Below are 14,741 nucleotides of genomic sequence, written 5' to 3' on the forward strand. Positions count from 1 at the left end.
CCTAGAAAGCCAGACCCCGTTCTTGAAGACCAGCAGTCTAGGGTCAAATTCACTTTCCGGACTTTCTGGAGTTCAGCTTTGAGCTGCTTGACCTTCCTTTTCCTTGCTGTTACTTGATGTCTTGCAACAGCACGAGCTGAGGGCCAGTAAGACCTCCTGTAAGTTTAGAGATTAGAGCCTTTACTCCTGGTTTTTCAAATATTGAAATAGGAAGCTTGTCAATGCAAACCGTTTTGCTACACAACTTGTTCAGCTTCAGCTGCTGCTGCTTTGTTGCTTTCAAAAAATTTCTTATATCCCTTTTCTTTCCAGTGCCTTCAAATCGAGTTGGGTTAGTTTCACATGATTGCTCGGCATGCTGAGCTGAGACAAGGCTGTAGAATGAGACTTCTTTGGAACAGTACTTGGTTTAGGTTGTTCAGCAATTTTGTGTTTAGCCATAAGGTGATTTTTAAACGATGTTGCAGACCCCTTTGTTGACTTCACATTTTTTTTGCAGTAATTGCAGGTAATTACAGCTGCTCCCTTATTCCTGGTCCCATGTTGCTCCCAGAACTTGACTTTCTTTGATGGAGGGCCCTCTCCAAGTTCTGAGTCAGAACTTGATGAAATATTTAATGCCAGATTTGATGCCATTTATGACAGCATGTGTATCGGCACCTGCAAAGCATATCATTTCTAAGTGCATGGAGCAGTACAGGTCTAGTTACTCCTGTGATTGCAAATAAGAGTATGAAAGAAGAACAATTCAAGGAAAAAAGACACTTCTCTGTAGGACAGAGCATAATTTTATTCCATAAGCAAGTATCTTTTTTCTGTATTTGTGAATACTCCTCATATGGTATATTAAGGGAAATAAAAGTATAATATTAATAATAGCAGGAAATAGTAAAGCGTAGACCCAGGTCTCTCTGATCTGAGATTTTATAATGCAGATAATAGATTGACTAATTAGACCATTGGAAATAAGCTGCTCCAAATATTTACTAAAGTATATGACATTTGCAGGGTAAAGAATATCGAGGCTATTCACAATTCCTTCCTGGGTGCTGCAAGTGAACATGCCTAAAATCAACATGTCATTGGAAATTTTATACCCTCATGCTGAAGAATAGATCATCAACATGTTCAGCCTACTCCTTTGTTTAACAGTCCCTTGATTATAAATTTCAATCAACTAATTCAATTATGTTGATGTGAGAAACCAGGGGTAAAGGTGCAGATTAGTTCCCACTGATGAAACAACTTATTTCTTTCTGTATATTATTCAGTCAATTGGGCTGTGAAGTTGCACATATACTGTCCAGTAGAAACAGGATAAAAACAAATCTCTTACTATGGCTGGGTTCCAACCTTTTACTTTTCGTAAGCCTAGTAAGCCCTGCAGCACTAGCAGAGGCAAAATCAGCAAGATTCGTTGAGTAGCTCCTATATCTGACCATTGGATATCAAAAATTTTCTGTAGTTCCGCTTCTGCTAGTGCTACAGGGCTTACTAGGGTAATGAAAATTAAATGGTTGGAACTCACCCTGTATATCCTGGTTCTGTTGGTAGGGCCTCTGTGTCCTACACTACAGAGGGAGCTAATCTGGGTGAAGGTGCAGTTTAGCAACCCCTGATAAAAACAACGTATTACTTACTGTATATTATTCAGTAAATTGGGCTGTAAATTTGCACAGATAGGGTTCAGTAGAAGCTGGATGTAAACAAATCACTTCTTAGTGTATATCCTGGTTCTATTTGCAGGCCCTCTGCACCCTACGGTACTGGGGTAGCTAATCTGCACCTTTACCCAACCAGGTAACCATCTACTTACCAAGACTAACCAAAGGGTGTAAATCCAAATAGACTGCTTTAGATTAATTTTTACTATGGCGAATGTTTTCTTCAATTGCAAATCTTTTCTTCGGAAGACGTAAAGACAGCGCTTTTCGATTGATGGCAAGTATCGCTAATCAAATAAAATTCGCTAGACTGCGCTATTGTGCTATTCGTAATCAAAACACGTAAAATTAAGAAAAACGGGTTTAAAAAAACACAACCGGCAAAAACGGCCAGAAAAAAAACGAAACAGAAACAGGAACGGTACTAAAAAAACGGCTACCTGTTTTTTGTTTTTTATTTTTTCCAAAAAAAAAACATAACAGAAAACGGTAGAAAAAAAACAACAGAAACAGAAACAGAAACGGCGCCGACCCCTAGTTCAAAAGCTAGAATTCAATTCCATTTATAGGATTCCATGTTAATTCATTTGATTCCATTCATTTATTGAATTAATGGCCTCTGGAATTTTTTTTTGGAGTGTAGTGTTTTTTATATTTATTGAATAAAAGAACTTGAACCTGTTAGTAGTAGGAACTCAGAAGCATGACTAATATCTTGTTGATTTAATTGTGGCTCTAATTAAATTCTTTTTTTATTTTCGTCTCGAAAATTTTTATTTAATTTTTAAGTGACTAACGTTTCAATACCAAATTTTGAAAAATTTGTTTTTTCAATGCCAAGCGTTTGAAAAAATATGAAAATTTTTCGATTCGTTTTGTATCTATTATATTTATATTTGTATTATATTCTAAAACTTCTATTATATTTATAATTCTAGTTCTGGTTATATTGTATTTATACTTATAATTTGGTGGTGTCTCAACATGAGGAAGCCCACCGCCATTAAATATTTTTAAGTAGTAATTGTCGAAACAAAGTAATAATAATAATGATATTAACTTATTTGTACCCCTATATACAAAAATGCGTGCTAGAGTGGTAAAAAAAAACAAACACAAAAAACACAAAACAAAAAAAAACAAACAAAGTATAGGAGATAGACACACATAAAAAAAGGACAGGAACTGCTCAAGGACAACAGTAGCATTCTCATTCAGTAAGAATACGAATTAAAAGAAAAAACAATTTCACTCAGAATGCAAAACATACTTTAACTTGGCCTAATACATACTTTAACACACTTTAACATCATAATGCTTATACTTTAAACATATATACTACAAAATTACTTTAACTTGCCCTGATACAACTCTGAGGAAAGTTAACTATTTTAACAGACCGCTTACGGAAAAGAGATTATAATAACTGGTAAAATTTTTAATTTAAGATAGTGATAACTTTTTTTTATGCATATACTGATAAAAGTCTGAATATTTCGACTTCATATCTGGAAGCCTATATCAACAAGGAAAAAAGGGGGAAAGAAAATAACACATGGATTCAGTAATTAGAAAATAACATAAAAAGATGAGAAAAAGAAACTGTATAAAAAAAGAAAATTACTTCTTTCTCTTTTTACAGTCTAGAGGAGTAAAGCATTGTTTATGCTGTGACATAGAAACAAATTGGCCTAGTAAAGTTTGCTCTTTACTAGGCGGCAGCAGCTACTGTATGTATAATAGGCTACAAGTCAAGGGATAATTTCTTGAAAGATCGTCAATGGTCGATGGGTGAAAAAAAAAAACTGGAGATGGGAGTTTGAGAAAACTCGTTTCTGGTTTACCATAGATCCCTTCCCGGAAGTTTGAATCGTAATATGGAAATATTGTAATATCGTAATTGCAATATTGTAATATCGTAACACAGCGTAATATCGTAATGGCAATATTGTAATATTGTAATGGCAAGTTTGGTTTAGTCACAAGTAGCAATTCGGCATTTTTAACTGATATTACAGGAAAAATTCTCTTCCCGTTAAAAACTTTAAATAGTGAGTGGGAAAAAGAGCAAAAAGGGTCAAACAATCTAAACGGTAAAAACCAAAAGCGAAATGAGAATGTATTGTAAATGGTGCTAGGGGAGCTCTTTTTGTTAAATTTGGCTTTGTTCTTTAAATTTCCTTGCTACAATTTGATGTTTCCAAAAATTTGCGTTATTTTTTAAAAGGTTATTTTGTATTATTCTTATTCAAAAATATATGTCATTTTCTCCTTGTTTTAGGCATTGATGATTCTATGTGGATCTTTTGTCTCTGAAGGCGGAACTTTGCTAGTCGCTTACAATTCAGTCAGGAAAGGAGCTGCTAAATCTGGCATGACCCTCTTAAATTATAGTAAGGCAAACAAGGTGACTCATTAAAGACGTGGTGGGCTAGGCCGGGCATGGGACGGGTAGCTGCTCCTCTATTCTTCTTACATTTGATATTAAATTCCTTTTACTTTATATTTTTACACTCCTATGGTATACCCTTCCCTTCCTTCTCCCCATCCCTACCCTACCCTACCCCCTCCAGATTTTATGAGGCATAAACCGCTAGTGCATTAAACGGTTGGTTGGACGAACGTTTTTCATCTCGTTTAATGGCGTATTTTACTCATACTTTCAAACAGGTATTTCTTTCCAGATTAATGTATGTTTTGGGCTTTTTTAGACTGAATCATTAACCTTTGAGAGATTGTCAAAGTATGCTGAAATATTTTCAATGGAGAATTTATAGAGGTTAATGGTGTCAATTCCAGGAAATTCAGGAAGCGGGGGGGGCGAAACTTATTTTTCAATATCTAGGAGGGATTTGTCATTTTCACTTTTTTCTGATGAAAATACAAAAAAAAGCATTTTTCAATGAAAATACCCTCCAAAAATGCGATTTTCTATGAAAACACCGCCTTAAAAAGACATTTTTAAAATTCTGGGGGAGCACTTGCTCTCCCCTACCCCACCCTTTAATTGATGCTACTGGTAGAGTTACACGCTATATAGATTTAGGCTCAAACAATATAACGTAATATGCTACTTAAGGGCTTGGTCAAGTTATTGTTTTTCTTTGACTATGTTGTTTAGAAATTCAAAATAATTTGCCAGGAATATTGTCTTTTTACGTTGAGAAAGCCAGTTTATCGATCGCACATGAACGCTCTTAAAACACTGTAACGCTGCTTTTATCCAGCCCTATTGCTACTTTAATCTTTTTCTTCTTTTTTTGTCATATATTATAACCATAATCGTAAATAAAATCATCTGCTACATAATAAGCCTCTTTCAAAACTTATGATTCTGACGTTATTGTACTAGTTATTATGCTATTATACTATTATATATTATATTATATTATATATTATATTATACTATTATATATTATATAATAATATATTATATAAAATATAATAATATTATATATAATATAATATATTATATTATACTATTATTATATGACGTTATTATACTATTACACTAGTATCTGATATACTGCAATATAAAGAAAAAAAAGAAAAATATTTTTTACGAGGAACTATACTGAAGTTTATCTGTAAATAGGATGTCAAAAAACTAAATGGCGAAGTTTCGATTGTATTCAATTTACTAGGTGTAATGGTGAATCTTAACATTTGAAAAAAAAACGGATGGCTGCGCAACATGGACACCAAAAAATTATGAGTTGAAAACTTAGAAAATAATGCTTAGAAAATAATGGCTTAGAAAAAAGCTTAGAAAATAATGGTATCTCCTGGAAAGTTTTCTTACCCAATCCTGTTGACCTAATCCTAAATATAGATTTCAGGTTTTTACACCAATTTATGGATTTTCCTATTTTTGGTTAATTTTTAGGGATTTTCTACTTTTGCTAAAATGAATCATGCTTTATAATTTGTTCAAAATACATTTGCTATAGTATTAAATCTGTTTATCTTTTATCTTTTTTTATATTTTGAATCTTCTATTTTGAAAAATATTTGGCTTAATAAATTAGTCAATATCAAATTTTATTACTACTATTAACCACCCATTGTAGCACCAAGCCGCCTAAGGATAACACACCTGCGCACGCTCCTTCTCCATACCGGTTCATTCAAAACTTCGCTCTTTACCTCTTCCCATGATGATTCAGTTTCCTTTAAATCTTTTCTTGTGATTCCTTCCCACCCCATCTAGGGACGACCTGCTTTTCGCTTGGCTCCAATTGGATGGCCAAATATCCTATTTGTTGGCAATCTGTCAACTTTCATCCTTATTGTTCTCCGGTACAATAAATGCTGATAAGGTTGGGAAATGAAGAAACCAAATAGCAATTGAATGTGTCTAGTTTAATAACTCATAACTTAATAACTCATTTTTGCCATTTTCGTCAAATTGCTTGAATTCATAAAATATTCTGAAATTTAAAATATATCTAAAACTAAGTTTAGGATATTGGAAGCCTTAGTATTGACAGTAGTCTAGTATGGCTCTGGAATGTAGAGTATTCAAAAAGTCGAGGAAGATATGTTATATTGTTTGTTTGATATGTTTGTTGCTAGCATGTTAGATATGTTAGTTTGTTTGATGTGTTGGTTATGTTTGTTAGATTGTTATGTTGGATTATCATAGGGACTCGTTTGACTGACCGTCAATAGCAAGTTCATTACACATGATTTTAAGTACTTTTAAGTATTGAATTGAAGTTATCAAGTATTTTGCAATAGGTTGCATAGGTTGCATCAAGACATGGCTAATTGTAGACAGAGAAAAGCCAAGACAGATAGTCCAAGTAATTGAGAGGCAAATGTTTAAGTGGCTGGGGCACGGGTAAATGGCAGGAGTATGCATGACTCTCTTATTGGACACATACTTGTTTGTTAGTTTTTGGAAAGGTATGCCTGCCTAGAGTCTTAGGCATGCTGATCAAGAATTCAAAAATTGACATAAGACCGTTAGATTGCCTGTAATGAGAGGCAAATAAGGCACGCCCGCCTATAATCTTAAGAAGGTTGACCAATCAAAACAAAAATGACATCAAAACAAAAATATTCTCCCCCCTCCCTTCTCCTAGACCTATCTTAGGTATATTCATTCCTGAAAACCGTATTTGCATAATATTTTGTTTTAGTTGTCTCAAAATTATCAAGTTTCTAGGCATTGTTGCCATGCTGAAACATCGAAATAAATAAACAAAACTGATTTGCTGAAATTTTACAACGCTTTTTGTCGATAAAAGTACTAGAATTATTGGCCTGTTGATTTCCAAAGACAATTACACCTTTAAAGAAAATTTGCTGCTTCTTAAGCTGTTTGGTGCAGATGTTCTTAGTTTATTTTTGGCTGATTTTTCCCTGACGTTTTTTTTACGTTTTCTTTTTCTCTGACGTTTTTTTTTCAATTTGACACCTTCTGTTACCAAAACCTGCGCGACTGCTTATGAAGGCTTTCTTCCCAGAAAATTGAATTCCTGAGATTTCATTGTTTTTCAAGATACATGTGGCTGTCCCTGGTCCCTCAAGATATTTAATTTCACTGTCCTTGGTACTATGCTCCTTCCTGGGAAGGAGCAGAGAGTAAAGCTTTTGAACAGATTTGCTCGGAGGAAGAGCTTTTGCTGCTGTGTTGGCCAGATGTGGCTTGGTGTTGCAAGGAGTTTGTAGAAATAATAGTAATTTTTTGCTGGGATTTTTTTAATAGTTCTATCCAACTTGACAACCTTTTGACACACCGTAATGGTTTTTTGTTCTTTTTTTGTGTGTGATTTTGAATTAAAATCAAGTTGCCATCAACCCATGACTAATTGGAGAAAAAGCCAAGACAGATAGTCTGGTAGCCAAGACGGATAGTGTGTGTGTGTTGGCTATATCATTCCAAATTTTTTTCTTTCCAATCTGTAATTAAAGTGTGATTTGTCTCTGACTCTATATACGTACAAAATACCTTTAATATTTCCGAAAAAACAGTTGATCTGTTCCGTAGCTTTGCTAATCGATATAATACATAAGCTGTAGGTTTCCTGTCAAAAGTTTAAGCTAAACTGTAGGTTAAAAGTTAAACTGTAGGTTTCCTGTTATAAACTGTCAAAAGTTTCCTTGCAGCTCGTTCCAATAATAATCATGACTTGTATGTGCCTCTGCTTGAATACAATATAACATAGTGATGTATAGGAAAGGAAAAGAAAATAAAATTAGACACAAGAATGACGCGTCAAAAAAAATCGAAATAGCACGAAATTTTTAATTATTAATCCAATTAGTTTATCAAAACTTATTTACGTAAAAAAAAAAATGAACGACAGAAAATTAACAATTTTCTTACATCGATCAGCAAAGCTACGAGACAGACCATCCATTTTCAAAACACCATCCATTTTTGAAAAGTATCAAAAACACCGTATTTTCGGAAAAAATAGCTATTGCGAGTTCGAATAGGAATATTAAGAAAAAAAGCAACCGAATTCAAAGTCACATCATTGCAGTTTTAATATTCCTAAATTGTTTTTATGGAATGTATTGGCTCTATCCGATTTGAAAACTTTTTAGTACAGCGTTTGGTATTCTCTTCAAAAGTTGGTTCTTTTTTTCTTACCTGTCCTAAAATCTGTTCGTTCCAGTTGCCAGCTTTCCAGCTTTGCCTGGGTGGAAGCGCAAGATTTAGTTTTTGAGCTTCATTCTAATATGGTGATAAACAAGAATGAACAAAACTGTATGAAAAGAGTGTCTATGTATCGTCTTAAATCTCTAGTCATTCTCAATCTCTAGAAATTCAGAAACCCACGATGGGAAAACATTTTTGGGATAAAATAATTTTCATTGGTAGACATAAGGATTGTTATGTTCGTTCATTATATGCGCATGAGTAGGGGCGTATCCACAAATTCAGGCCGGAGAGAGGGGCATATATCAAATTGATGTACAATTTTTTGTTTTCCAAATCTGTTCTTGTTTTATTGCTCCCCGATGGTGGCTATAGGTGAAATATTGAAGACTGTTGGGGATATTTCAGACAGCTTTTTTTGACAGTGTAACTGATAATTGTGGTCCTAAACTTCCAAGATTAGGGCAGTGGGACCTTTGAAATAAACTTGGGTCCAAATCATTGTATTCCTTCTTGTTTGATGATATTTTTTATCTGAAAACAACAGCATTCCGGCTGTTAATCTGACGGAGACAAACATATGTCTCAAATGCTTCTCCCGTCCAATTTCCTGCCTGTTTGTCCCTTGCGAAAAAAAAAATATTCCAAATCATGTCTTGTTTTTGTCAAATCGTTTTCTAGAGATTATATTTAAGTATTGAAAATCTCGTAATTATATTAAAACTTGCTTACCTATCACGGTTTACTGCGATCTGAAAAGAAAGGAAATTCAAGGACCTCCCCCCTCCCCAAAAAAATATGTGCAAAAAATTTCCCCTGTAGAAAATCCCCCCATATGAGTTCTCGGTGAAAAATCTCGAAGAAAATTTGCCCCCCCCCACGGAAATCCCGCCGTCCGAAAATTCTTCCCCCCCCCCTGACAATATCCATCATGGGGGAATCCAGTAAAAAAAAAGCCTTTAAAAAACACATTAAAAATTTGTTCATCGCATTTTTGCTACGTTTTTACAATCTGAACAAAATTTCGGGGGGGGGCAAACCTTGAGCCCCTCTCCCCTGATCCCTGAAGGAGAAAAAAATTAGACAATATCCAGTCTCTTTGTTCCATTCAAGTACGCTAGAACGGCATACCGAGCCTCTTTAATAAACCAAATAATATTAATAATAAAATATCAGAGTAAGAAAACTCTTATAATTTAAATTGCATTTCGGCTCTTTCATTTTCAAAAAGTTTACACTCAAAAACATAATGATATAAAGTCTCTTCACAATCACAAGTGGAACAATTACTCTTATTAATTCTAAATAAAAACGATCTTACAAAATAATTAGGATTGAAATAATAGGACAATTTCTATTCGGGTAAAACATTGTTTGTTTAGTAACTTTTTTTTTCTTGTGTTTTTTTTTTGAAGTTGATAAAAATAGAAAGCTTTGGTTTCCAGTTCGACGAGGGAGTGACCCTACTGTGAACGTTGTGCTACTCGAAGATCTGGCAGCTGTTCTCGGAGTCAGTATTGCTGCTGGCTGTATGGGACTGTCAACCTATTTAAATAGCCCAATTCCTGACGCTCTTGGCTCAGTTCTTATTGGTGGATTGCTCGGGGGTGTAGCCTCCTTTATAATATACACAAACACTGCCGCACTTGTCGGAAGGTATGTGAGTTTTATATTGTATTTTTGTAGCAAAATTTATGGGGCAATTAAGTAGTTGATGACATTATCAGTAATTTTGGAGTTCAGGTAACAGGCAGAAATTGGGGTTTTTTCGCAATTCAACTGGGCCAAATAAATTTAATGGTGTCCTTGGGTTGGGTGGACAGACACCATAAGAAGAGATTTAAAGGAATTGGATTTTCTTGGAGAGAGAAAGAGTGAAGCTTTGGATTGATTGGGGTTGAAGAAAGAGCGTTCGCCGTTGTATTGGACTCGGATGGCTATTTTGAATTCTAAGCTCTAAATTGAATTCTGAATTCTTACTTTCGCTTACCATTGCACGTCCCTATTAAACGATTGTAAGATAATTCTTTATGGTAAGATATATTAAATTTACCTTATAACACCACAAATAACAGAAAATAATACGTATTTACTCGTTCATAAAAACATATTTACTCATTCATTGACAACAATTAACGTAGTAGTTGAAGTAACCATAGCATCAAACGGAAGTAAATATTCCATCTTCAACAGAAGGGAAAAGGGAATAGGGGGGTAGAAGGAATTGTTTGATTGCTGTTTGTTTTCAAGAATCATTTTAAGTTGAATTGCAGTCTGCAAAAAATAAGCATAGGTTAGCTCGGGAAAATCGTGGCAGGGTAAACAGGCTATTTAAATCTTGGCAGGGTAGCTAGACCTATTCTTTGACAGAATTTTGCTTTATTTATGTTCCACTTTGTTTTAAAATACTTTGCAACAGTTTAGGATAGGATAAAAAACCAGTAAGATAACCGCCAACAGCAAAACGGCATTGGTTATTTTTCTTTTTGATACTAGCGCCAGCTTTTACTCTTATAAGTTATGCCCTGTTAGGGTGTGGCTGTAACCATACCCTATTTAGGGTATTAGTCTTGTAAGTCCCGTATCCTCTGGTACAATTTATCAAGAATAAAATGAATCTAGGAGTATTTGCTTCATTTGTTACAATGGAAGAAAATTCGATATTTTAGAGCCAATCAGCTTAGAGTCAGAAACTTAGCTCGTATATTGACTGTAAAATGTTATTTTTCTACTCAGGGTTGCCACTTGTAGCACGAAAATTCTATTTTAGTACTATTTTATAACGTGTCACACTGTAGCACGTGCTCAGGGTTGCTAAAATACGACAAAAGTGTTCTAGTTTGCACTATTTTAGCACTATAACAGTCAATGTTTTTACTACAACACCCAAAATCGCTGTGTAGCACGCAAATTTGGGATAATTGTAGCACTTTAGGAACCAGTCAAAGTGGCAACCCTTTCTCTACTACGCTGGAGCATCGGAGCTGTGAAAAGCAAAAATGGATGGACTTTAAGAATGGTCAGCAAATGTGTGCTTTAAGATTTCAGCTTTATTAAAATGATCCGCGAGTGCCTTGGTTAGGTAGCATTAAAAAAGAGTTTTGTGGACGGAAACCTTTATTCACATGGTGGAATTGTTAGACGTCTTCAGATAATTTAATATACCTCTAGGAACTTATATTAACTCCTCAAGAAAATTACATGAGTTTTTGGGAGATCTGACAAAAAACTATACTTGATTTGTTTTTGGTTATCTTGAATATATATACTGAGCTGGGTCTGATTATTTCAATTTCAAGTTCACTCACTATATGAATTCTAACTAATGTCACTCACTATAACACTATAATATACTATACAACAGAAAAGAAGAATATTTAAAGAGGGTGCCTACAAAGTGAGTTATACTCGAAAACCGGCACCCTTAAAAGAGAAAATAAGTAATATTATAAAAGTAATGAAAAATAAATAATAATAAACAATAAAAATACACATAATAAAAAAGTAAATAAGACACCACATTCAACTCATAGCCCACATTCCAAATCAAATAAAAAACAAAACATAAATAAATACCAACACCGGCAACCCTGACCTCATCAAAATTAATAATTATCTATTAGATATAGTTTTAAATTATTTTTAGAAAGCGAAATAGATGACTGTGAATCTGCATAACTTCTCAAATCTTCATCAAATCTGCATAATCTTCATCAAAATTAATAATTATCTATTAGATATAGTTTTAAATTATTTTTAGAAAGCGAAATAGATGAATGTGAATCTGCATAACTTCTCAAATCTTCATCAAATCTGCATAATCTTCATCAAAATTAATAATTATCTATTAGATATAGTTTTTAATTATTTTTAGAAAGCGAAATAGATGAATGTGAATCTGCATAACTTCTCAAATCTTCATCAAATCTGCATAATCTTCATCAAAATTAATAATTATCTATTAGATATAGTTTTAAATTATTTTTAGAAAGCGAAATAGATAAATGTGAATCTGCATAACTTCTCAAATCTTCATCAAATCTGCATAATCTTCATCAAAATTAATAATTATCTATTAGATATAGTTTTAAATTATTTTTAGAAAGCGAAATAGATGAATGTGAATCTGCATAACTTCTCAAATCTTCATCAAATCTGCATAATCTTCATCAAAATTAATAATTATCTATTAGATATAGTTTTAAATTATTTTTAGAAAGCGAAATAGATGAATGTGAATCTGCATAACTTCTCAAATCTTCATCAAATCTGCATAATCTTCATCAAAATTAATAATTATCTATTAGATATAGTTTTAAATTATTTTTAGAAAGCGAAATAGATGAATGTGAATCTGCATAACTTCTCAAATCTTCATCAAATCTGCATAATCTTCATCAAAATTAATAATTATCTATTAGATATAGTTTTAAATTATTTTTAGAAAGCGAAATAGATGAATGTGAATCTGCATAACTTCTCAAATCTTCATCAAATCTGCATAATCTTCATCAAAATTAATAATTATCTATTAGATATAGTTTTAAATTATTTTTAGAAAGCGAAATAGATAAATGTGAATCTGCATAACTTCTCAAATCTTCATCAAATCTGCATAATCTTCATCAAAATTAATAATTATCTATTAGATATAGTTTTAAATTATTTTTAGAAAGCGAAATAGATGAATGTGAATCTGCATAACTTCTCAAATCTTCATCAAATCTGCATAATCTTCATCAAAATTAATAATTATCTGTTATATATAGTTTTAAATTATTTTTAGAAAGTGAAATAGGTGAACCCGTATAACTTTCATAATTGTTCCAAAACTTTATTACTGAATTTTTTGGAACAAACCTGGATGGTTCTGTATGAATCCTAGGGCAAGGCAATTTTGTTGAATGTCCTCTTAAACACTGCACCTCTTCTGAACAAAACAAATTAGCGAGAAATTAATAGAATCAAAAGCCAATGGTAAAAGTTGTTTAATTTGTTTAAGTCTAAAAAGGACACAATGAACCGGAAGGATGAGATCAATTGGCAATATGCTCAAAAATGTATATTGCCTCTTAGTAGGGGACTTCTCAGGGAGTGTCGATGGGGAAGGAAGGAGTGCTTTTAATGTACAAAGGGCTTTATTTTGAAGACGTTGAAGGGGAATAATTCGAAATTTAAAAGTATTTAAATAAGCAATGGGATAATAATTAAAATAAGAATGAATTAAAGAACAACACACTGACTTAAGGGCAGGGAAAGGGAGGTATAATTTTAGATACCGCAGTAACCCTACATTCCTTCCTAGCTGAATCCTTAGTTTATCAAGATGAAACTCCCAAGATAAATGTTCATCAACTATAAGACCTGGGTACTTACAAGATTCCTTTCTAGTAATGGTAATTATTTCTCCGTTAAAATGGACCGATATTTGAGAAAGCGACGGCAGGGCATGAGAAAGTCGAGAAAAGAGGATAAAATGGGTTTTCGATGAATTTAAAACAAGGCGGTTGTCAGCAAACCCGAAGAAAAGCAAGTAGTCAGTAAATCCACAGGATGAGACCTTCTGGCTTGGGACTCCGAATTTACCAATCCTAAATCTATTTTAAAATCTCCCATAAATACTATTTTCTGGTTCTCAAAATTCAGCCGTTGCGTAAGATCATTCAACTTACCAATAAAACTCTAGGCACTTGATCCCAGAGGCCGATAAAACAGGCATAGCAGTAGCTTCTCTTTACTAGAAATAATTTCAGCAGTCAAGAATTCTAACTCTATCTCTTGGTATAAATCACTTAAAATCAGCGATTTCATGAACATGCAGACCCTGATTAATAAACGGGGCAAGTCCACCTTTCGAACGGGTAGCCCTATTTCTAGTTACTACTCTATACCCAGATTTGCCAACTAAAGAACTATTACTATCACTAAGAAATCTCTCACATAGTCCTAGAATTCCAACGCGATTACTAGAAAATAAAGTGGAGAGAAAATCAAAACTACTAAACACTCCGTGACAATTCCAAAATATGACTTAGGATTATTGCGACTGATTAAAAGGGAGGATTTGGTCTTTATTTATATAATTGCTGGGAGGAAAAGACTGGATAAAAAGATCAGAATATTCATCACCAGCTGATCCCACCGATTTAAGTAATTCATTTAAGTGAAGTTGATTTTTCTCAAAAACATGGAGCCGCTCAGATGTTATCTTATTTAACACTTATCATCTAATCACCATGAAATTAAAACTTACCAAAATCAATCTGGAATGATAGGCTACTAAGCAAAAAACGGTACCGTCAGATTATTCCAAGCATGAGAGGAGCAAGGAGGCTGCCGGAACAGATTCCAATTAAACAGCAGCGATGCAGTCATTTGGCTTACCAAACTCGGAGGCCCAACATCTGAATTGTTAGCTGCAGAAAGAAAAAATGAGCAGAACAAGAACTTTTTTTGCAAAACTA

General features: G+C 33.6%; 1 protein-coding gene across 1 annotated transcript in view; it reads left to right on the top strand.

Annotated features, from left to right (window-relative positions):
• Positions 1 to 14,741, top strand: part of ZnT49B (solute carrier family 30 member 9) — an 84,342-nt gene that overhangs the window by 41,092 nt on the left and 28,509 nt on the right. Inside the window, exons 7-8 of the mRNA XM_089107184.1 lie at positions 3,946 to 4,057; positions 9,723 to 9,933. Of these exons, the coding sequence (XP_088963310.1) occupies positions 3,946 to 4,057; positions 9,723 to 9,933 (323 nt within the window). The remainder of the gene's footprint in view (positions 1 to 3,945; positions 4,058 to 9,722; positions 9,934 to 14,741) is intronic.

This window comes from Artemia sp. Qi Xiang Cuo, chromosome 21 (genome assembly GCF_049724085.1).
Source record: "Artemia sp. Qi Xiang Cuo chromosome 21, ASM4972408v1, whole genome shotgun sequence".
In the NCBI taxonomy this organism is placed as follows: domain Eukaryota; kingdom Metazoa; phylum Arthropoda; class Branchiopoda; order Anostraca; family Artemiidae; genus Artemia; species Artemia sp. Qi Xiang Cuo.